This window comes from Motacilla alba, chromosome 2 (assembly GCF_015832195.1).
Source record: "Motacilla alba alba isolate MOTALB_02 chromosome 2, Motacilla_alba_V1.0_pri, whole genome shotgun sequence".
Lineage (NCBI taxonomy): Eukaryota > Metazoa > Chordata > Aves > Passeriformes > Motacillidae > Motacilla > Motacilla alba.
Genome location: NC_052017.1, coordinates 41,022,139 through 41,045,607, shown reverse-complemented (window position 1 = coordinate 41,045,607; position 23,469 = coordinate 41,022,139). Strand labels below are relative to the sequence as shown.

Here is a 23,469-nt window from a genome sequence, read left to right as displayed (position 1 = left end):
CAATGAAGATATGTAGCGACAGACTTTTCAGTTTTTCCCGTAACAGAGATTGTGGGTTCCTGGTTAGGGAAAAGATAACAAAATAACAAATGGGGGTGGAGAACGCTTGTTTTCGTTCTCCTTTGAGGGAAAAAATTGAATGGTGAAAGCAGAGGCAGGGACTGAAGAGAAGAAGAAATGTGCTTTGGTGATTAGCTTCCATCCTGATTGTCAGAGGTATAGTTCTGTTTGTTCTGTCACTTTTTGTGTCTCTGTCTGCAAATTACATGCCAAATGAAAATTAGCTTGCTCCTTTGAAGCTTTGTTGATAGGATGTATGTGTCTGAGCCTTAATAACTATTATATAATAAGTCATTCCAATTTTAATGTTCATTGTTTGCTTTGTTAAAATAATTGAGGTCAAGCTGGCTGCTACCCTGAGGTGATGATAATGGAGAATTTTGTGCTTATTCCCAGTAATGGGAGGGAAGCGGTAATCAGGAAAGGACAGCTGATACGCATGTCATTATCTGGTTCCATCTTTCTTTCCAAGGCGCTTTCAAAGTATCTCACTTGGGGTTCTAGGATCCTTCCTTAAAATATTTTTTGCCATAAGCATAGTAATGTTTTCAAAGGCTGCTCTGGTTTTACTCCAGATTGAATAGTTGAGGGTAGAATTCTTTCCTGTTTACAGTTGAAGGAGGTTCTTTTTGGTCTGAAGGTCAGGTTTTATTGCAAGCCAAGTGTACAGATATACAGTGACTGGTGGTAATCTGGTCTTGTACCTGTTTCTACACTAGGCGCTTTAAAAGCTGAATTGCAAAATTATCTTGATAAGAGATTTCTGTTAGCTATTGGAGTACTTCCAGCAGCACTCTCTATTCTTAGTTATTTCATCTTCGTTACATATTAAGCTGTGATTTTGTCTTCCTGGCTTGCATGCTATAGATGGAATCCCATTGCAAGATCTGTTATGTGACTCTACTGAAGACAGGAGTGAAGTCTGTAAATCCTCGTCAGAAAATTTCTTATGTCAAGTAGTAAGATGGACATAGCAAGTAACCTTGAGTAGTCTGAAAACTCGTCTCAGTAATTTAAGTCATGGCAAAAGTTCACTTCCTCTGCTGTGGTTATGCTTAACTCAAAACAACAGAGCATTAAATTTGAAAAAAAACCAAACCCAGTTTTACTGTATTTGTATGAGTTACCTTCATTTGCCAGACATCTCAATTGGTGAGGTATACTTTCTGAGCTGATGATTAACAGTATTTACAGTAGTCTTGCATGTGTGTTGATGCTCTTTCCTTTTTCAGAATAAATAGTGGAAAGTGGGCAGGTTTAATGGAAATAGTGTTGGATTTGTGAATGTGAGCTGAATTGGTAGCTAGTGTGTCCTGTTAGTGACTGGTGTGATTGCTTTAGTGACATAGGAGTTCCAGGTATCAGTATCTTGCATTTTGATGTATTCTTGATATATGTATGTGTATATATATACACATATATTCTACTTATATTGGTGGTTTTAACTTTTGATTTTTGCATGACAGTTTGTGGTGTTGATGAAATACAAGTCAAGATTGCAGGAGGCGTCCTTGCTCAAGGTCAGAATTGATGACTGTGTTAGGTTCATGTGGCAACACAATATATCACATTTACAGTGACTTCAAAGGTTTTTGTTTCTTGTGAGTGGACTCTTCTGTTCTTCATTTGCTTTTAAGAAAAAAGGTGTTTTCTATGAAATAAAAGAAAAAATTCAAACTCCTGTGAAATCTGCTTGTTTAACAATGGTTAAATGTCCTCACTCATCACTTGTGACTTAATTCTAGAGTAGTTTGAAAAGCTGGTCTCACCTCCTGTCCTTTCCCGGTGTTTTCTGAAAAGTTATTTTTCTGGTACTATTTTCTAAAAAGCAAAAAACTAGTATTTCTAGAAGGTGTGTATGTGTCAGAGAGAGAGAGAGAGAGAGACTGTTTTCATATTAGAAAAACCTACCCCAAATGAAGCACCAACCAATCAAATCCTGCCAAAAACGAGTGCAGCAGCAAGCTCGCTATTTCCCAGTGTTTAAAAGCAATAAACTTCTCACAAGGACAGCTTGACTTGGAGTTTTAAGGAAGTGATGCATGTTGCATTTCTATTACTATTAAAGTGTCTAAAGATTTTTCCACACAACTGTTTATTTTTACAGATGCTCTATTTTTTGTATAGGCACTTTTTATTTTATTGTTTATTTTCCCATGTTTTTCATAACTGCTTTCAACTCGCATGCAGTCAATAATGGAAAGGATTTAAAAATAAAAATGACTGCATTAAATCTTTCAGAGGAATTGCCTACAGATAAGTTGTCAGACCACGTGCTGCTGGTGATGGTGTGCAGAGATTACTGTAGTAGAGAAAAAGAGTTATTAACTGATGGAGCAGTCTCTTTCATGAATGATTTCTAGCATGTCACAGATGAGCTTGATACATAATTTCTGTAGCTTTTCAGGGCTGAAAGAATGTTTTCTTTTTTCTCTGGAGTGTTTTAGATTTTTCCTCATGCATGGGTAGGCACATCTTAATACTGACTGTAAAGGATTCAATTATGTTATCAACACTATTTAAACAACAATTAAACTAAATTTAAACTAAAATTGAAATTGCTCATATGTGTATCAGATTGTGGCTGGCACAGTCAGAAGAATCTCTCACATGTTTTATATTCTAGAAGGAGGGTAGAATGACCTGAAGCATTTAAATCATTATGTAGAAAGACAGGATTGGTGATGCTACTTGTTTTCATAGCCAGCTCCACGTGGCCCCTGTGACAAAGGGAGAGTGTCTGCTTGCCCTCTGAGGTCATATGGCTGATGTCATTCTTCCTTTGAGGAACCTGAAGTCACTGTCTTGGGAGGTGCCCCTGTGGCAGCTGTGGATTGAGAAGTTTTACAGATGGCATAAAGCTGGTGTTTACTTTAGGTTGTTGCAATGCACTGTGTTAATTGGGCAAAATCCTGTAGGATCAATAATTCTAGAAAGAAAGATGTCTGGTAATAAGCATCTGTCCTAGACAAACAGACTTATGCCTGTTAGTCTTGGAGTCTGGATGACAAAAGCATTTAAAATAAAATCATGTCAAAAGGAATCATATGCTCTTACATTTAGGTGTGGCTATTCAGTTTTCTTTGTTTGAAGTTTCTGTTTATTTTTTGGTGTCAAATGGGAGGAAAAATCTTGAATAGAGATTATTTATTATTATACTTAATAATTTGGAATCTCTCTCTTTCTAGTTTCAGAAACAAATTGAAGCCTTAAGTAAAAAATGGCATTCAGACTTTTTAAGATGATTTTTCTGCATGGGAAAGAATAATGTATCATCTAGTATTTTAACAAAATGTTGAATTCCAGTATTTTTTTTAACATGGAAAATAACACTTCAGTTTTTCATTTTTACTTCCTAATTTAATTTTTAGTAACTAATTTTAGCTTATTTACCACATTAAAGAATGTTTTTTCATCTTATTATGTCTGAAATAAATTTCTTTTCAAACCTAGGGTATCCCATGTCTTTTTTCTGCTTATCATCGACATACTGTGGAAATAACCCTGAGAATAGGTCATTTCTACTTACCACTTGTTTGGATTCTCATCACATAAGTGTTTGGTCTCTCGCATTGTGGTTGGCTGTGTGTTCAGAACAGGAGGTGCAGTTCCAGCTGTGAAGGAATAGGTAGCAGTTGCTGGGGCTGGGTTAAGTAGGGAAAGCGATCGCACAGGATGTTAAGATCAGCCCTGAAGAGGAGGAAGCAGGCAGCAACAAAAGCTGTGGATTGTCTTGTTTTGGAACAAGTGGTAGGGAGGGCATAACCTAGAGAGGAGAGCATCACAGATGTTTCCTGTTGCATTCTGACATTCATGAGAGGGTCATTGGATGGCAGGTTTCTTGGAGAGTAGTGTTACTCAGGAGAATTTGTTGGCTTGCATGGCAAGGCTTTGGCATGAGAAGGGCTACAGACATGGCTTCTGTGAGAAGCTGCCAGAAGCTTGCCCATGTCTGACAGAGCCAAGGCCAGCTGGCTCCAAGATGGACCTGCAGTTGGCCAAGCCCATCGGCCACAGTGGTAGAGCCTCTGGGATAACAGATTTAAGAAGGAGGAAAAAACTGCTGTCAGACAAGAGAGGAGTGAGAAAATGTGAGAGAAGCAACTGCAGACACCAAGGCCAGTGACAAAGGAGGGGAAGGTGGTGCTCCAGGTACTGGAGCAGGGATTTCCCTGGAGCCTGTGGTGAAGCCCATGGTGGAGCAGGATGTCCTACAGCCCATGGAGGCCCATGGTGAGCGGAGATCCACCTGCAGCCTGTGTAGGACCCTGGCAGAAGAGATGGATGCCTGAAAGAGGCTGTGACCCTGGGGGAAGCACAGGCTGAAGCATTTGCTGACAGGACTTGTGACCCTGTGAAAGACCTGAGCTGGAGCAGTTTGTGCAGGACTGTTTGCCATGCCGGATCAGGAGAAGAGAGCAAGGAGCATGGAGTGGCAGAGACAATGTGTCATGATCAGGCTGTAACCCCCATAACTGTGCCCCTGTGCTGCTCTGGGGAAGGAGGTAGTGAAACTGGGAATAAAGTTAAGCCTGAGAAGAAGGGAAAGCGGAAGAAAAGTAAGATTTGGTTTTATTTTCTCATTGCCTTACTCTGATTGGTACTAATGACACTGACATCCCTGAGTCCAGTCTGTTTTGCTTGTGATGGTAATTGGGTGACCTCCCTGTCCTCATCTCGATCCCCCAAACCTTTTGTTATTCAGCCAAGGAGGAGAAGCAGTGGGCACTGGGTATCCAGCCAAAGTCAATCCCCTACAAGAACACAGGCAATACCTGAGAGTTTCTGACAGGCTGAAAGGTCTGAATCTCTTTCACGCTTCAGGAGCAGCTGTTAATTTGGAACATTTGTCATCTGCTTGTTCTCCTGAATCAAAAGATGGAGAAAGAAGCAAACCATGCGTTTGAGCTGGTGTCTTCCTAGGATGAGGTTTCATCTTACTGAACATTTTGCAGTAAAGTAAATGCAGACCTAATAATGCTAGATATTTGCACACATGTAATTCTTTTTAATACATATAGTCCTGGTGGTTCTTTCAGTTTTTTTATTGTACATCTATCATAAAGTTGTATGTTTGAAGTTTCAGTGCTTTTCTGAGGATGTGCAGTTGTTTTGTGATATTATGAGAAGAATATATAGGTGAAGAGGAATTGGCAAATCCAAAAAAAAGTGGAAAGAGAAATAGGTTAATATTTGGTGGGGAGACGGGGCGAATACCCTTTGTTGTTGTTACAAATAGAGAACTACTGCTTTGAGCTGTCTGTATTTGCAAATGGGAAGGTTGGAGAATTTTAAGGTGCTAAAATAACCACATGTGCAAGCAAAGTCATTCAAAATTAGGCAAGTTATTTTACTTTGGAAAAAGAAAGTTAGAAACTTACCTTTGTCAAAGTCGAAGCTTTTTCATTGTGATTTTGGAACAAGCTTAGAGTGCTAGTAAGTCAAGCATTTTACCTCTCATCTCCTGGGAAAAAGCAAAAAACAGACCCACCAGTAAGACAGAGGATATTGCTATAACTGCATGACTTAGTGGCTGTCCTGTTAAGAGTTAATGTATTTAATGAGTTTCATCTTGTATGGTTTGGTGGTTTTGTATTGGCTCCTCCTTGATTTATTCTCTGTAGTGCAACTACACTTCAGCTCTTCTGAAATCTTTTGTTAAGGTCTTAAAAAAATTGGCAAACATATTAAAAAAGGTCAGTTGTTTCAATAATATAGGTAATTTCCTTATGCTTTTTGCCATTGAGTTGATCTGTCACTTTACAATGGGGGAGGTTCTTCATCTTTGTTCTGGGGATTCAGCACCTTAAACAGTGTATTTTTGATCAGTGTTTGAGCAGTAAATGTTCAGCAAGTTCTTGTGCTTTGAATCCTGCACAGAAGTTGCATTTCCAGATGTCTTCTGCTGTGTCAGGTCTGTAGATCAGCTGCTGGTATCACAACTATAACATGAAACTAGGTAGCAAGTAAAAGCTGAATCAAAAGGTTGCTGTAAAGGTGTCTTAGGTCAGCTAGAAAACAGTAAGACTTGGACCAATGCCTTGTTTTGGATAAAAATAGAAAAAAAAATCTTTGATTTATTGAAATTTCTCCTAATCTAGGAAGAATACAGCTGACAAAAGCCTGTAAATTTCTGGGCTGGGTGATAGCTGCAAACATTCAGTTAATTTTCCAAATGTTTTCTAAACTCCCTGATCAGTTTATCTTATGCTCCTGTCTTATCTGTGAAAGAATAGAATCCTTTATCAAGGGGGAGGGGAAAATTAATATGTTTGAAGTTTTAAAAGTTTTCCTTTTGCTTTTATTTTTTATTTTATTTTTTATGGAAGCAAATCTTGGATTTGTAAGCTGTTCCCCCGCCCCCCCCCAAAAAAAAAAAAAAAAAGAAAAAGAAAAAAAGTAGGAAACTTGGAAATGAAAATATAACATTTCTGTCACTTTGAAGTATGAGAAAGTCAGATTTTCAATTTCACACTCTTATGCAGGATGGGAAAAGGAGAGAAGCAGTTTTCCATACAATTATATTGTTTAGTCTTCCAGGGAGATGGTCATCTTTTTTCTCCTGGCTGTTCTTCTATTTGCCTCCTTGTGCTCTTTGCATAAAGGAGGAATACTTGCATTGCCTGGGATTGATTCTGTGGTTCCCTAAAGCTGCACATTGGAGAGGTCTGTGCCACCTTCTGACAGGTCTTGTTTTCTGCCAGAGGGAATTAAAATTGTCTGTGGCTTTTACTGAAGTTTTGGCCTCTGTTTCAAATGTTGATTAATAAAATGTCATGTTAACCTTCAGCAAGGCATTTGGCTAAATTTACGAACTGCAACATCATCATCTTGTGTAATTCTAGTCTTTTTTTGCAAAAGTGGTTATTTCATCTCTGAGTTCAGTTTCCTTTCTAGCTTTTCAGTGCACTCAACATATATTTTTAATCAGTCAATTTACAGTAATGTAGGAAGGCTGCAGGAACACACAGTACTTGAAAATATAATAATGGTAATAAAAAAGTCATGAAGTTTGTAATACATTTTTACAGTACAGTAGTGTGGACAAATGGAGCTTGAATCTTTGTTTATTATGATGTCTTCAGATACATTTTTCTGAAAACTTTGGGTATCTCAAGTGTAGACATGTAAATTTTTGCAGCAAGTTTTTTGCAAGGTAAGTGTAAGAGGCTTGTCATATGCATATATGTTTTCCTACAGGCTTCAAAAATTGAGAGAGAAATTTGGAACATATTTTTCTTTTGGCTTTAGGGTTTTGAAAGCTTGCCAATTTGCTTAAAGAGCAGCCTGCTCAAATACTGTTTTTACCTGCTATACAAGCACCCCTTTCATGTTCATCTGGATGGTCCAGGCCTCGAAAGAAGTTAACTTTCTGCCTGACAGCTGGTATTCATATTGGATATGAAATAAGTGCTCTTAGTTGCTTCCTATGCTAATGTCTGTAAGCTTAAAAATGACTGCATTTTGTAAAAACAGCTCCTTAGTTTGAGAAATGGGTAATGCCTATTCTTAAACTGTGATGAGATACTTTATGTAGGAAAAGAGGAGGGACAGTGTAACTTTCTTGGGCGTCTCAGATCACATACAAAGGCAAGAAAATCTAAGCCTAAATTAATAATGGAGAAGGAAGTAGAATTTTCATACTTTTCCTTACAAAGACTTTCAGAAAGTATGAGTCACTATTAAACCTACTGTGAACCTACTATTTTAAGAGACTATTCTCTAACATAGTCTTGACATTTTTACAGGCCTTTGGTAGTCTCAAGCCCTTCGTTTTTGTAGGTGAGTATATGGTATGTTTGGATCAGAACATTAACATCCATTTGTGGTAGTTCTTCACATTTAGTCACTATTTCAATCCATAAGAACTTAACAGCTACATAATGATATTTCCTATGACAGCAGATGTTTTTGGACATTTACAGATCATGAGCCAAGCTGAAGGACAACAGAAGAATCTTGTACAAGCCATTGAATCTCTCCCAAATTCTGGACCTCTTACTGCCTTGGATCAGGACTTGCTACTTTTAAAAGCTACCTCTGCTGCCACCCTGAGCTGCCTTGGAGAATGCCTGAGTCTACTACAGCAAAGCATGCATCAAGTGGGCCAACAGCATAACAGGACACTGTCATCAGGTGAGCAGAGGCTCCCTTGGGTATTATTCCATGTGTCTTGGGATGTTTTATTAAGATATGAAGCAGGAAAAATTAACCATTCTCAGAGAGGCAAGTTGGGATGAGCTGTTTGTGAGCTTCTGCTGCCTCAAGCACTGTAATTCTTTGCCTAAAAAAAGAGGTGCAAAATGTATTGCAGTCAGAAGAGAGGAGGAAAAGAGATTTTCTTAGAGAAATTGCTCCTGAAGATAGCTACACAAAAAAATGGGGCACGGGGAAGAGGTATATATAAACCTGCATTCTTAGTGGCAGTGTGGAACCAGCTTGGTTGTTTTGGTTTGCTCCCCCTCCTTTTTTTTTTTAATAGATTTCCATCTCGATACAGATTTGTTTGATAAAATAATGCTATGCAGTGCTACAGTGCAAATAATATTTCTAGTTTTCTGCATGGAAGGATGCTGCTGAGGTGGATTTATTTTGGTCTGTGGTTTTCTTTGAGTCTGAAAAGAGTTCTCCATGCTTTAAAAAAAAAAAAAAGTGGCAAGTTTCATGAGCCTAAAATGTCAGTGTGATACTACAGTGAGCTCTGCAGGCATAAGCCTCTCAGTCCCTGTGTACCTCAGTTTTTCCAGTTCACCCAGTTCTGGATCTGTCCATACTGCTAGAAGTTGAACCTTGAGCTTTCTGGAAGGGTGGTTAGCATTTTCCCATGCATAAACTGCACTGCCAAGTATTAAGAACAAGAGCAAGTGTTGATGTAATAAAAGCAGCAGCAGCAGGATATCCCTTCTGGATACAGGGTGGCTTTTTGTGTTTTCTTTGGGTGCTTCCGAAACAATCCCCGTGATCCTGCCCTTACTTGCAGTAGGTTCACTGGAGGGCAGCACATGCCCTCAAGGCTGCTGAGATGGCACAGTGGGACAGCCTCTAAGGCATTCCCATTGTTAGGAGAATAGAAATGTGAAAGGGTTACTTGGGAAGCAGGAAAATGATACTAAAGTGGTTCCTGGAAAACACAATATTAAACCTTTTGACTCCTGTCCTATGGTGCGTGCTGATTTTCCCATATCCAGATACTGTTCAGTTTCATAAAGAAACATGATTTGTAAAAAATTGCAATTTTCTTGTAGAAAATGCAAACCTCCTTTGCACTTACCTAAATAGTAATGCTAAAGTGCTTAAATTGATATAACTTTATTTCAGAAAAGAATGGCTCGAAACCGAAAAGCATCCCTTGAAGAAAAATTACTTTCTAGTTTCAAGGTCCCTGAAGGTTGTTTTTCATCTTGATGTGATCTAAGTGAACTATCCTGAGATAGATGCCTTGAGGTGTATGTGTCCTTGACTTTGTGTCCACATAATCGTCTGTTAAATCAGTCTTTGCTTTGACTTGATAATGTTTTTTGAGGATCTATGTACAGGAAGAGAGAAAAGCAAGCAAAGCATTAGTAATTGCTTAAAGGGAATCACCTTTTTTTTTAGAGGAAAGTCACAACTATGAAATACTGAATGATGAAATTTAATAATTGTTTTTATTTGTTCTTCCTAAGACTGTAAACTTGCATGAGAATCCTTTCAGGAATCAAAATTCTGTAGCACTGCTTTGCATCAGCATCTTTGGTGTAACTGTGAGAACTTGAATGCAAGCAGTTAATTCTTCAGTGTGTCTGTGGGTTTATTCATTGGTATGGAAGTAAAAAAATAAAAAAAGAACTAAGAGGGAACTAAAAGCTGCTGAAATATTTAGTCTCTTCTCCCTCACCGAAATGATTTTTTTTTTCCCTAGGCCTTGTTATGCAACACAGTTGCCTGAAAGAACCTGGCCTACAAGTCTTGATTACTGATTTTCCTATACACTTAATCTTTTCCAGGCGTACTTTGATAGACTTAATGTTTGTGCTGAGTTGGTAGAGTTTCAGAGTCATCAAAGCTGCATAAGCTCATACCTATTCAGAATAAAGCCTTTAAGTAATCCCCTGGCAAACTAATTCTGAGAGATGATCTAGTTCATTTTGATTGTGTCCTCCAGGTGGATTCTTTTAATTTTATACCCAGCAGGTACAATAGAAGACGACCTTTTCTGTTGCTGTCAGGTGAAAATTATTCTTGTTAGTTTAAAAACCATGTGCTCCTGTGGTAGGAATTCTCAAACACCTTGCTTGTGAGATGTCACGGTCCTGTGCAATTTATTGCTGAATGCTTCCATCCCAGTGCTGTCTCATGACCTACTGTGTGGTGTAAAGATGCTAGTGGGCATTCTGGGGCAGAATGCGTAGACAGAGACAAGATAGGAATTTGATAATTTATTTTCTTGCTTCTAGCCCACAGTTCATGACAGCAATCCAGTCCAGGCAGGCAACAGTCTTCCTTGTGTAGAGTGTGAGAAATACTCAGTTGCTTAGCTTAGGTAACTTGAACCTACCCCTGAGTATGCTTTCCTTCAGCATCCAAAGCTTTCACTATTATGTCATAAAGAGAGAGAACTGCCTTAAAAGTAGATACCTATCTACTTAATCTGTACCTTTCCTTGTTTCCTTGGGGTCTTTCTACCCAATTGTGAAAGTTTTGCTGACTTCCCTGGAGACCTTGCAGTCTTACTGCCTCTAAAGCAAGGATTTGAAAGTGGCTGAGAGTTTCTGACCTGTGGGGTTTCACCCCCGGATTGGGGTGATCCCGAAAGATGGAAAAGTCCCTCCTCCAACCCGTGCCTTCGAAGAAAGACTCAGTAGTCTTCTGTTGTCTGTTCTCAAGGTAGTTTATTGTTGGTTATCTAAAAGATTCTTCTCCTGAACTGCTGTGGCCCGTTCAGCAGCTCAGACAAAGGCACACTGCCCTCCCAGGGGGCTGGTGCCATCTTTTATATCATATATTACGTACTACATGTTTATGCTTTTCCCCCAATACCTACTGTCTATATTGAATGGTGACTTTCTACTCTAAACCAATCTGTGAGTGCCAACATCACCAAAGACATGGAGGTTAGGAAGGAGAAAGAAAGAGGACAGGGCACACCCAAGTCCCTCCATCTTAGATCTCCTGACCCCCATGTACAAAACTTGGACCCCTGTGTACAAGGCTTAAAACCCCCCTGTACAGCACTCAAAAATCCTTCCTTTCACTTCGTGATTATCTCTACTATGCTATCTAAACTTGTGTGTGTGTGGATTATAATTCTTCATACAGAGCTAGTAATTTGCTCCACAGGCTAAGATCAAAACCCCAAGAGTGTCTTTGGCTGCATGCCAGGGTCTCAGAGCCCCCTGCCAGCGGCTCTGGCCATCCAGGACACCCAGAGGAGAATCCTGGGTTCCGACACTGACCTAGTACTTATGGAATGCTCTCATGAAGGTTATGATGAAATAGTCACTATTTTAAACATACACTGACATTTATTGTTTTAGACAAGGGAAAAAAGTGTCTTCTTTCTTTTGACATAAATATTTTTGTTGCTTTGTTTTCCAGTAATTAGAGTAGAAAGAAATCAGCATTCACTTTAGTGGAATCTTGTCCAGAATCTACAATTATGTAGGTCATGACTTAAAATATTTTTATGGCATCTTTTCTAATGGAATAGTTTAAGGATGACATGATTTTTCCATTTCATGTTTCTCACGAATTGTCAGTCTTAGACCTCAAGCTTACAAGCAGACATGAAGATTAAACTGAAGTCTTCAATCTTGTCTTGAAGGCTAGTCAATGATTTTATAAATTTCTAGTCTGAAGCTTTGTGGAAGGGTTTTTGTGATTGTCTGTTTTGGAAGTAAATCAACAAGAACCGTGAAGTAAAATCCTGTCTGTGTTTCTACTTTTAAGTAAAATTAATGTCAAAATAATTTCTAGCTGTCTATTAAAGGTATGTGCATTGATCACTGGCTACATTTTTGTAATTTTTTTTCTTTCATTGAAAAATGTGCCAGAGAAGGGTATTATTAGCTGAAAGGGTTGGTTATGTATAGTGTGAGTTGAGGATGAGAGATTGCATCTTTACAAGCTTCTTTGTGTTTGGGAATTACATTTTTTTTTTTTTTTGTAAGATGGTGGAAAATGTCAAGACCTTTCTTTTTGGCCGGGAATGTCACCACTTAGGTACATCAAAAGTGCCTTCTGACAGGCTTGAGTTTATTTGGCATGCAGACTTGGAAAATAAAAATGTGGAGAAGAAACTTTTGTCTTCATTTCTAACTTTAGAAGTTCTAGTGTTATTTTTTCCAGCTCTGTATACAGCCTTTGGCAGAAGAGTATCTCCAGAGCCTGTTGATTGCAACTGTTAACATTCTTCTCTCCCAGACTGCGAACGGAGCAAACTTTAATGTTTGTTTTAATGTAGCTCTGCCCAGGGTGTGTTGTGTTTTAGATCTGGTTTTGGTTTTTTTTTATTCTGGTATTTTGGTAGACAGAATCCTCTCCTGTAGTAGCAGCCTGCACGGATCAATCCGTTCTTTTAATCTGCATTTCACTTTGGCCATTCATTTACTGAATAAAGCATCTTCCCAATAGGAATTCCCTCCTATGTTTTTCTATCTCTCCCTCGCCTGCTTTTCCAAACTGTACAATGTTTCATTTTTCTTAAGATTTTTTAAAAACAAAAACCAAACTCATCCTTACTATGGATTTTCTGCAGTTCACTTTAATGTGCAAACACTGCTGATTTTGAGTCCCATGGAAACAAATGGATCAGAGATTATTCTGGAGTTGGGGGCAGGATATACTTGAGCTTTTTATTCTCTGTTGTCTCCTTTTTGAAGAAAATAAATGGGTAGGAAGGACAAAATCTAGATGCTTTCAATTTGTTGACAAATGACCGCTAGGAATTCTCTTGCAGCTGATGACAAGAGAGAAAAATGAGTAGACAGGTAAGTCCTTGTTTGTGCTTAAGTGCATGTGGAGAGGGAAGAGTGAGGAAAAAAACCAGGAGTACAAATTCTTTGTTACTGGTGTACAGTACTAAAATCAGCTTGATCAGTCAGTTCTCCATTAATTGTACCCTCCCCAGCCTTGCTTCTGTCAAGAATAACCAGAACAATTTCCTGTTCTGTCTCAAGGCTGATACATTATTCCTTACATGTTGTTCTTTCATTGGAAGATAACATTATTTTCTAGTCCCCACACAACATTAGCAAATACAGTCTCATGTGAAAAGCAGAGATGCAGCTGCCGTTTGCTGTTGCTGGTTCAGTGTGCTGTAGGGATTCAGCAGACAGACCAAGCTGTCACATCTGTCCCTGGCAGGGGAATGAATCCAGGTCTAATATTGGTTTCTCCTCAAGGCCTACCACTGCAGGGGATATTTGGTAGAGTATATTTAAAATATGTCCTGAAAGTGTTATCAATAGATGTTGGTTTACAATTGTGCCAGGGAAAAAATGTGGGGTGTTTTTTTGTAGTCTCCCAGGCAAGACCAGAGGACTTCAAATTAGAAACTTTTATTACGGAATTGAGATAGGTGTTAAGCATGTTTCATGCATCAATTATCATGCAAAAGTGAGTTTGAAGGTACATCAGGTACCCAGAAAATCAAAACCAACAAAAGAAAATTATCAACATTGCTTAACTGAAAAGTCTTCTGTAAACCTTCTCTTTGGAGAGAACTCCCCTCACTCCTGCAGTGTGCACCTGTAGAAGGGAAAGATGTTTCTCTTGAGGGCATTTGTGTGATACAACCTATTGTGCCCTCTAAAATAGATGTTTGTGAACTTCAGCATTGCTGTAGGGAAAGGATAAATAGGTTGTGTCTGGATGCTGTGCTTTGCTTAGGTACAAGTGTTCTCATGTGCTTTGCTGTACTTGCCTGTTATGCATTCATCACAGGGGAAGCTGCTGTTGAGGGGAAGAGGGAAGGAAGCTAATTTTTGGATATGTTCTAGAAGAACTCCTCTTTTGTATATACATATGCTCTGAAGTTTTAGAGGAATCAGACGTGTGTTTTCACTCCTGGAATTACAGAACTGACACAGTGCAGGTAGAAGAGATTTGGCTGATTTTACTAGTTGTGTATTTGGTACGTCCTTTCTACTTTTTCCTGGAGAAACAGATGTTATGTTTTAATTAGTGTAGTGCTTTGCATAGTCTTAAAGCAAGTAGTAATGTAGCTGTCAATACTTTTATATAATTTGTGAATGCCTTTGCTGGAGAATTCCTTTAGAGCTCTGAAATGTACCAAAATATATTAGAATTTACCTTTCTGTCAGCTGTATTTGGCTATGACTGAGAAGAGAGAAAAGAATCTGGCTTAAAAAAAACAAACCAATGACAGCAATTTCTTCCTATTCTTATCCAACTCAGAAGATAAACTTTCTCATATTATGTTTAATTTATATATATTTTTATATATATATTATATATATATTTAAAGTCTTTTTAAGAACAGGGATTGAACTAGTGATAGAAATGTTTGAGTCCCATGAAGTGGCAAAGATGTGGCAGCTCCATTAGAGTGGATCAAATGATTTACAGATGGCAGCTCAATCTGTGGAGAGTAAATTCCAGTAAAACAACTGGATTAGATATGGCACAGACAACAGCTATACCTGTACTATTTTGTGATAAGAGTAATTTGTACTAGTGCCAATGAGAACATTTTGGGTGTACTGAAAAACTGAAGAAAACCCTGAAAAACTGTCCTGAAAAGTTTTGGAAAACTGATAATATGAGTAAAGTAGGAGCCATATGGTTGTGGCCTTTCACTTTCTACATAGAGATTGAATTCTAGTCTGAGTTGATTTTAAGATAGTTTCTGATGAGTTCTCTTATCAGGGATTGCTTTTGCCTGAAATGTGAGCTGCTGTATTAGATATATGGCAAGTCCCTTGAGATGATATGAGAATGCTGATATCTCAGAGTATGATTTGTGGATTAAAGATCATCACAGGTTCCCTGACGGCACTTTGAAAGGCTGGATTTTTTTTCAATTTATTCAGAGAGATACTCTCTATTTGTTTAGATTTCTGTGCTGTGTGACTTAATATGTTTCCCTGCATATTTTTCTTTGGCAAAGTACTCAAATTCTAGACACCAGACGCACAGTGTAACGAAACAATTTTTCTTATATGCAAAAGTGTTGAGGAAATGAATGTGCTTTAATATCATTTGGACTGTAACTCTTGGCATCCTGTTGGTGTTGGCTTGGTCATAATGTATTTTTAAGATCTGTTTAAAATTTGATTAGGCTGACAAGATTTGTTGTTTTGTGAGGGTAGCGTTGCCCTTGATACTGGAGAGAAAGCATGCTTGCCTAGTTCTAACAGTTTCTCTTTCTATTAGAGACTCTAAAATGTGCAGGGAAATACAAAGGTCTTTTTACAATGTGTTTGCACTGAAGAGAAAAACTAGTGTAGTGCTTTTTAAAATATGTTTGTGATGATGAAGTAAATGTTCACACTTAAAAATTTCCCCTGAAGTGAGGTACTTCTTCATGTGGGAGTTTTTTATTGTGCTTATTTACATAAACTAGATTAAAAAAAAAATCAAAAATAACTGTTTACAGTGAAGGCCAAATAGATTGTTTGTGCAGAGAGAAAATGGATAGCCCAAGGAAATGATGGGATGACATATTTTTTAAGATTGGCATAAAGAGAAGTCAGATAAATTTTTTTTAGGGTCTCTGTAATAGGAAAATAGCAACAGTGATCCATTATTCATCTTCTTTGACAGAGAGAACCAGAAAACTAGATCGAGATCTGTTATTGCAAAATAATGAAGAGTGAGAAATAATTTAACAGCAGAGCCACAGAAATACTCTTCCTTTGGCAAGAGGAATTTTATGTAATTGTATGAAATACACATTTTAAAAAAGAAAAAAGCTGGATTTTTTCCCCTGTTGGTTACTCAGATCTTTGAAAATAATTTTTTTAAACTACTTGCTTATGCTTTCCTCATGATTTCTTCAGCAAAAGATGGCGCCACAAAAGCACCCTAAGCAAAGTGGATCTGAACTCCTGCCATGTCTTCATAGGTTAGTGCCATTTTTGATGAGAGGAATGTTCTGTAACTGTTTCATCTCTAGCATTTGGTGAGAGTTCAGTCAGATGTGGGATTTGTGGCCCATTTTTTAATAATGGAAGTGCTGCTGTAACATTATGCAGCGTAGCCTCTCCAGATCTAACCGTTTACTTCACTTAGGAGGCAATCTCTGGTAACCCTGGTCATATGGAGAGGAGAAAGTGCATGTTCTTTAATGTACTCTGTGTTGCTCTGCATCATCTTAAAAATTTGTCAGTGCCGAGAGGAGATCCTCCCTGTGGCACTAATTGTATATTCATATATAAATTATGGTAATGGGTGAAGAGCTGTGATTTTCTTATCCATATCACTATGTTTTACAGCAGTGTGTAATTAATAGCTGAAATTTTAAGTCCTGTGCTGAGGGCTACTGATTTGACTGTTGAGACTATGTTTTAGAGCACTTGGGGAGGAACAACTGTGCGCTTGCCTTAGCTGATCGTGCTTTCTGTCATGGCATCCTTAAATACAGACTCATCCAGGAAATCAAGTGCCCCCAGAAATAAGGGCTGTTCTGATGCCAAGTTTTGTTTGATTCATATTTAATGTGTATCTTTCTAATGAGACCTCTTTTAAACTGTGGTCTTGGTACCAGTAAAGCATTTTAGAAAAAATTTTTAGTAGTACAGGCAGAAATAAAATGCAGCTGCTAGGCTTTAAACTTTGATTTCAGGCAGAAAAAATGGAGGGTTTACTTGGATAACTTCATAGCTATGAAAATAGTGGGTAGAGAATTCTTGCTTAATTTCCAAGGTATGCCAGATAGAATTATACAGTCAGGTGGTAGGGCTGACATTCATTGACTTAAAAAAAATCACAGATAAGTTTGCCTGTAAGATGCTTACTTTGGTTATTTAGGGTTTCTTGCTTCCAAAGGTAGGAATATCATTTGAGGTACTGCATAAGCTAGTTCAGAAAGCACAAGATCATTTTTTACTAAAGTAAAGCTGTGCATGGAAGCAGAGAAGAGATACAACTCATTTAGATCCGTAGAATGGCGAGGTGAATGGAGGAAATCTGTAATCTTTCTCTCGTAAGCTGATACCTATTTTCTGCTTCAGATGGTATCCTGGGATGGCCTGGGCCCAAGTCACACTCCACAGAGGAACTGAAAAACGGTGCCCTCAGCTCCTTATCATCTGCTAGTGCCAACATTACATGGGCAAGTACCATAGTACCATCTGCAGCCCAGGATGCACAGGCACTACAGCCAAACACTGAGGTAAGCGTTCTTGGTCTCTGTAGAGACCTCTGTTGGTTAGACGCAGACCATGTGTGATGGTGGATACTTTCATTGATAAATTATTGTATTTTGTCTTTATATTGTACTCTTTGTTTGAAGTTACTTGTGAAAATGATAAGTTTCATGCAAAAGTGCACACCAGAAATTTAAAAAATATGTTGATGATCTCGTTCTGTGCTTTTACTTCTCTGAGGTGCTTGGGTCAGCAAACTTTGGCAAGTGTACAGTTTCTTTCCTAATCTTAAAAGCAATCAACAGATTGTCAGTACACATTTCTATCCTCTGATGCAAATAAAAGCTATTTATTTATTTTTTATTCTGAGATAGACAGGAGATAGTACTTGCTACTTGCTCTTCCGTGTTGCTGTTTCCTCTTGGGCATCTCTTGAATATAGCTGACTGTTCTTTGATTTGAAAAATGATGTTATTTCCTGATCCCTTTCCTGTTAAGTGATTATGGGCAGAACTTGTTCACATCATCCTGCATCAACCAGCTGATTTGTGCTTTTGTGGCATTTGCTTAGTAAAGGGCAGCTCTGAAGCATCTACTCTTTGAGGAGACTCACAGCTGCGTATCAGACATCTCATGCCCTGAAAACCTCTCATGATGACAAACTTCTCCAGCTTCTGGTGTCTGCTTCAGTAACCAGTCCTGCCCACAAGGAAAACACTTCACTCTGAGACCCTAGAGATTATAGGGCACCTGGAGCACGTGAGACTTGGAGAACCGGAACAAAGATTTTGAATGAACTGAAGAAACTAGTGAATGCTCTGGGCAATTGGAATGGCTTAAATTAAATTACATCACTTTAACAGAATATGTAATGGCTGGAGATATCAATAAAGCTGTTTTTCCAGTTCTTTTGTTGTATGTTGAATTGAATATAGTTCAAAATAATTCACAGAGAAACCAGGTTTTTTTAACATGTTGCTTTGGTCCTCTGTCCTTAGAAAAGAATTTTGAATTCTGTTAGTCGTAGTGTCCATTTACCATAATGTTTAAATAATTACTTTTTATTACTTTTAGGAAGTTGTGTAATTTCTTTTTTCAGATAAGCCAAGTGTTCTTTTTACAGTGTGTTTTTAAGACAAGAGGGTATTTAAAAGTATTATTTTGGGAGTTACTACTTACATGAACCACTGAAATCTGTTTCATTAGGATTTTTTTTAGTTTTTGTTGGTATTCTTTTTTATTCTTGATCATCCGCTTGATCACCAAAGCCAAATGGGATGTAGAAGCATGAAGTTTACAGCAAGAACATAAAGAGCAGCAGCTGATTTTACTCACATTAAGTTATCATTTTGCAGTTGACTTGAGCCATTCATAACATGTTTTAAATGACAGTATTTTTTTATGAGTCCAATCCCCTCCCTGTTCATTTGCTGATGAGAGACACTGAGTTGTGTGTGTGGCTTGAGGTATTGCTTTGCTTGTGGAACTCATGATTTATTGAGAAGGGAGTACCCTTGAAGAGGGGAATAGAAACAAGGAAGTGTAGCACTGTTTCTAGTGCAGAATCCTCAGTGCTTTGTGAGCAATCTTCCTGAAGTCAGCAACCTGCATTTGGAGGCCCTGAGGCATTAGCTATTAAAAAAGAAAGAGAGGTGGGGGCAGAAAGAAAATAAGATTTTTAGGTTACGAAAAGGTCAGCTCAAGATGGTGTTTTTGGTAGAAACAGTAAGTAGAAGTGTGGATTGGTGGAGCAACAAGAAGCAGCTGGATCAGGCATGCAATTTTTGTTATGTAGTAGTACAGGTTAATGAGCAGGAATTTGGTTTTGCTCTGAGGAAGTGGCTTAAACCAGGATTCACTCCTGGAAGTTCTTTGGAAACCTGCATTTTCTCTTACACAGAGTCTGTGTGTGTGATGCTGAGATTGATACTGTTGGCTCTGAATTTGAAGGTTTTTTTAAAATGTAGCTGATACACTTTTCAGTTTTGATCATTTTGATGAATTTTTTTCTGGGAAACTTAGCCGTTACCCTGGTAAGAATGTTATTTTAGCCGGGTAGTCACCCAGGAGATGATGTGTGACTTGCCCAAAGTTACAAATATGTTTGATTTGACACAGTTTAACAGTTCTGTGTGCAGGATGTTATCATATTTTTAAATATGTGGTGGCCTTGTGTGTCCGAGGCAAGAGTCTAGATTTGGCACTGTGTAGGCACTTTAATTTCAAACGTATAAAAGCACTGACTGTGCTAATTACTTAGAATGTATAATAATAAATAAAGGAAATGAAAATCATCACTTGTTTGTAGTCCAGATACTTTGTTGTTAGGACCAGTGGTGACATTAGCAGAGAATGAGAAAATGCTTCTAGATGCCATTAGTTGACATGTTGTTGACACTGAATGCCCTGATTTCTTTTTTATTTATTTATCTGATAGCTTCTTTTAGAAGAAAAGAGGAATCCACAAGTGTAATTCAAATGAAGCTTACTTCTCTTAATGATTTTCTCTTTAAGAAAACCCAACTAGGCACTAGATAATCTTGGTTTCTTGAGGAAGCTGCTGGGGTATTAATGGGGCTCAGCTTTCCAAATACACCTGCCAGAAGAAATAAGCCTTGCTTTCGCAGAAGTTATGAGATGAGAGTGCTGGTTCCTGTATCAGTGCTATCAAAACTAATTCCACTCTCTTCTTTGACTGGTCTAGGTTTTGATTTTTAAAAAATCTTTAATTTCATGGTATAACCTCTATCTCTTAGTCAGAAGCTATACCCCAAAGGAATGGGAAAGAGCTTTTTGACTAACTCTGTATAGTATAGTAGATGGACCAACCAAAAAATTGTGAATTGACCTCTAGTCTGAAATAGAAAATGCCATTAAATGGCTAACCTTGAGGAGCAGCAGACTCAGCTGCTTATATTATGGAGTGTTATTTATAAGGCAAAGGTAATTTTAGGAATGTGGATCAGCAGGGATTTTGAGAACAGAGATGATGTGTTGGGGCAGAGGGGGTTGTGGGTGACTGCTGAGGAATCTCTCCCATGCAGCTGCCTTCCTGTGGCAGCAGTTTCCTGGCAGCATGACCAAGTGGCTGAGTGTGTTTAGTGATAACTGTGCTAATTCTCAGCAAAGCATTCAGACACTGTGCAGCTGTGCAACAAGCAGCATCATTAAAATACCAGGGACAGGTTTTTCTATGTTTATGAAGAAATGTGTGGATCTTCACAATTCTCTGGAACAACAAGTTTCATCTAGTGCAATTGTCTTTGAGTACTTAAGTATTCTTGAGGAATGTAAAAAGTTCTGGAGCTGAGTTTTGACACCATAGGTAATTAAAGTAAAACTTCTCTTTTTGGTCTGTTGTACTGTCAGGATTTCAGGAATGCAGAGTTTCTTCTCTGGTGAAATAAGGTAGAAGCTAAAGATTATCCTCTTTAGATATTATGTTGGTGTTTACTTGCTTTGGTTTATTTAGGGTGTTTCCTGCTTCCAAATGCAGGGGTATCATTTGAGATACTGCTTAAACTAGTTCAGAAAATGTAAGATTTTGTGACAGAGATTATATTCTTGTGTGTTCCTTGCCTATTATTCTTTTAGAGTTGTGATATAGGACAGTATGAAGTTAAAGTCTATTACCTTTACTGAAAGAAATAGCCTCTGAGAGTGAATTCCCAGATCAAGCAATTTTGTCTATTATTTGCCATATTGTTTTTAATGTTTTATAAGACTCTAAATTTTAGTTAGCTTTTTTTTTCCCTGTCCACCTGAAACATCAGATGGAAGGGATAAGGGTTGAGCTGCACAGAACTATCCTCAATCTAATGATAGCTGGTGTAAAATGCTCCTGTGCATCCCCTAGTGAAGGACTTTTTGGCGTAAGTTCTGTTATAATTTCAAGGTAATTTTTTAGGGTTTTTCCTTAAAGCAGAACAGAAGCAATCTGGTGTGAAATGTGCCAGAGGTACACTCTTCTTCACTCTTCTTGGTGTGAACTTGGTCTCTGTCCAGTCTGCTATAGATGGGACCCTGCTTTCTTCATTTAAGATTTAATAATTTTGAAATTCTTTTCAAGAAATACTGAAATAAATTGGTTTGAATCTAATTGTAAATTCAGTTGTAATAAACTCTGTGCCAAAGTAGAATAAAAGTATGAATGACTTTCATGGGTGATCTACTATTGCAGTTCAACTAATTGTCATTTTGGGTGTCAGAATTCCTCCTCTGAGCTGACAAAGAGTGACTGCAGGCCAAATGCTTCCCCTGACAGCTAAATACAAATAGTAGCAGGCTGAGGTTTTTTTGTGGGGTCTGCAAGGGAAGGAATAATTTTCTTTGGATCTAATAGTTCTGTTAAGAATTATTTTAAAAATTGTTCTATAGCTAGATCTGCAATATAGTTCTCTTCTTGTGATTTTTACGCTTTAAAATGCCATGCCAGCTGATTCTTCCCATCCTGTGGATCTGGTATCTGTGCTGTCTTTCTGCTTTTGTGTCTCTAACTTTCCCTTGCCTGTGAGCATGAGCAGCTGTACGCCTGCTTCAAATGGAAGTGTCTTTTTAATGGGATTGAAGTTTGAGCTCTGTAGGATTGAGCCTTTAGCTCTGATTATCTAACTGCTAAAGCAGGTTTTAATTGTGATAGTGATTGCAAGGGCAGTCAAGTCCAGGTTATTAAAGATATTTTGGTCCCCTGGATGATCTGAACCTTGGTGTTTTCAACTGTAACAGGGAACTGTTCTATTTGGAAGAGTTACTGAGTTGTTTAATGTCATAAGTTGATGTATTTTTTTCCCATTTCTTCAGGTGATAGTTTCTTTCAAGCTGTAATTTGTTTTTTATCTGTATGTAAGTGTATATCCTAACATGACTTTAGACTTTATAGCTATTACAGAATGTATTAGAGATGCTAAGAAATAATTTTAAAAAATGCTCATGCAATTTTTGACACTCAGCTGGATAAAAGAAATTATTTCTAATTAAAATATTACCTTTATTTATCTGTGTGTCAGCAGATGTGCCCAGGTCTGTGGATTGTTTCTTGGTATAATTTTTTTCTAGTGTTTCCTAATTCCTTTTTGTACTTGACAGAAATGTGTATAATTGATGTTGGGAGATGAGCTTAGCCATGAACATACAGTGCTAGCCACAAGTGCAGTAATGGAAGAACAACAGATCAGGAGGGGAAAATAATGTTTGCAGTATTACAGATGGTTCCTTTTCACTGTTAGTACAGACATTACAGGGTTTCTCAGTGTGCTCTGCTTTTTGTCCTCTGCATGATTAAGTGCTTTTCAGGCTGAAGAGCACAGTGAATGGGCTGTAATGATTTAGCTAAATTAATCTCTAGGCAAAGATAGTACCAGTTAATCCATTCACTATGCAGACCATCTAAAAAATGAAATCTGAGGTAATCAATTGAAGGTATATTTAAGGATAATCAAGGGAATGTATATTTAAGGATTAAATGTACAATTAGACTAAAAGTACAATTAGACTAAGCCTGCTACAGCAGCACTGACAATGACTAAGATAATCTAGCCAGTTTTGATTTTTTTTTGCTAGCTTTCTGGAATAGCTACTGTGTCAGCAAGCAGTCCTCCAGTAAAACTGTTTATGCAAATAATTAATACAAATTTTATCACCAGCCAAACCCACTGCATATTATTGAATCATTTCCACCTCCAAAATGCATGTGTTCCAGCTGCTATCCATATAATTGAGAGTAATACTCTGTGTAAAAAAAACCCTCATTCCAAATCTTCTTCTAATTTGAATAAACATGAGGTTCTGATTCATGTGGCATTCCATAATTACTAGTGAAAAGTCGGTGAAATCTAATCATTGGAGTATAAATAACTTGGGTTCCCTTGCAGTAAGGCTTAAAAATTACCTTTAAGTGGATCAATTGCATACTGTATTCAATATAAAACCTGTGCCCCTTGCTAAAGGAACTCCAAAGTCAATGTTAATTTTATTTCAGGATTGTGTGCCGATTTGTTATGTGCCAGTTAATTTGCTTTGTGCTATCAGTTTTATTTCTTAGTATGTGTATATATGTAGGCTTGGTGATACTGCCCGTTAGAAATCTAACCCATCTCATTAA

General features: G+C 37.9%; 1 protein-coding gene across 2 annotated transcripts in view; it reads left to right on the top strand.

Moving 5' to 3' along the window:
* Positions 1-23,469, top strand: part of OSBPL10 (oxysterol binding protein like 10) — a 113,451-nt gene that overhangs the window by 54,979 nt on the left and 35,003 nt on the right. For both annotated transcript variants that reach the window (XM_038129348.1, XM_038129349.1), the window contains exons 5-6: positions 7,986-8,196; positions 17,235-17,395. In XM_038129348.1, coding sequence (XP_037985276.1) covers positions 7,986-8,196; positions 17,235-17,395 — 372 coding nt within the window. The remainder of the gene's footprint in view (positions 1-7,985; positions 8,197-17,234; positions 17,396-23,469) is intronic.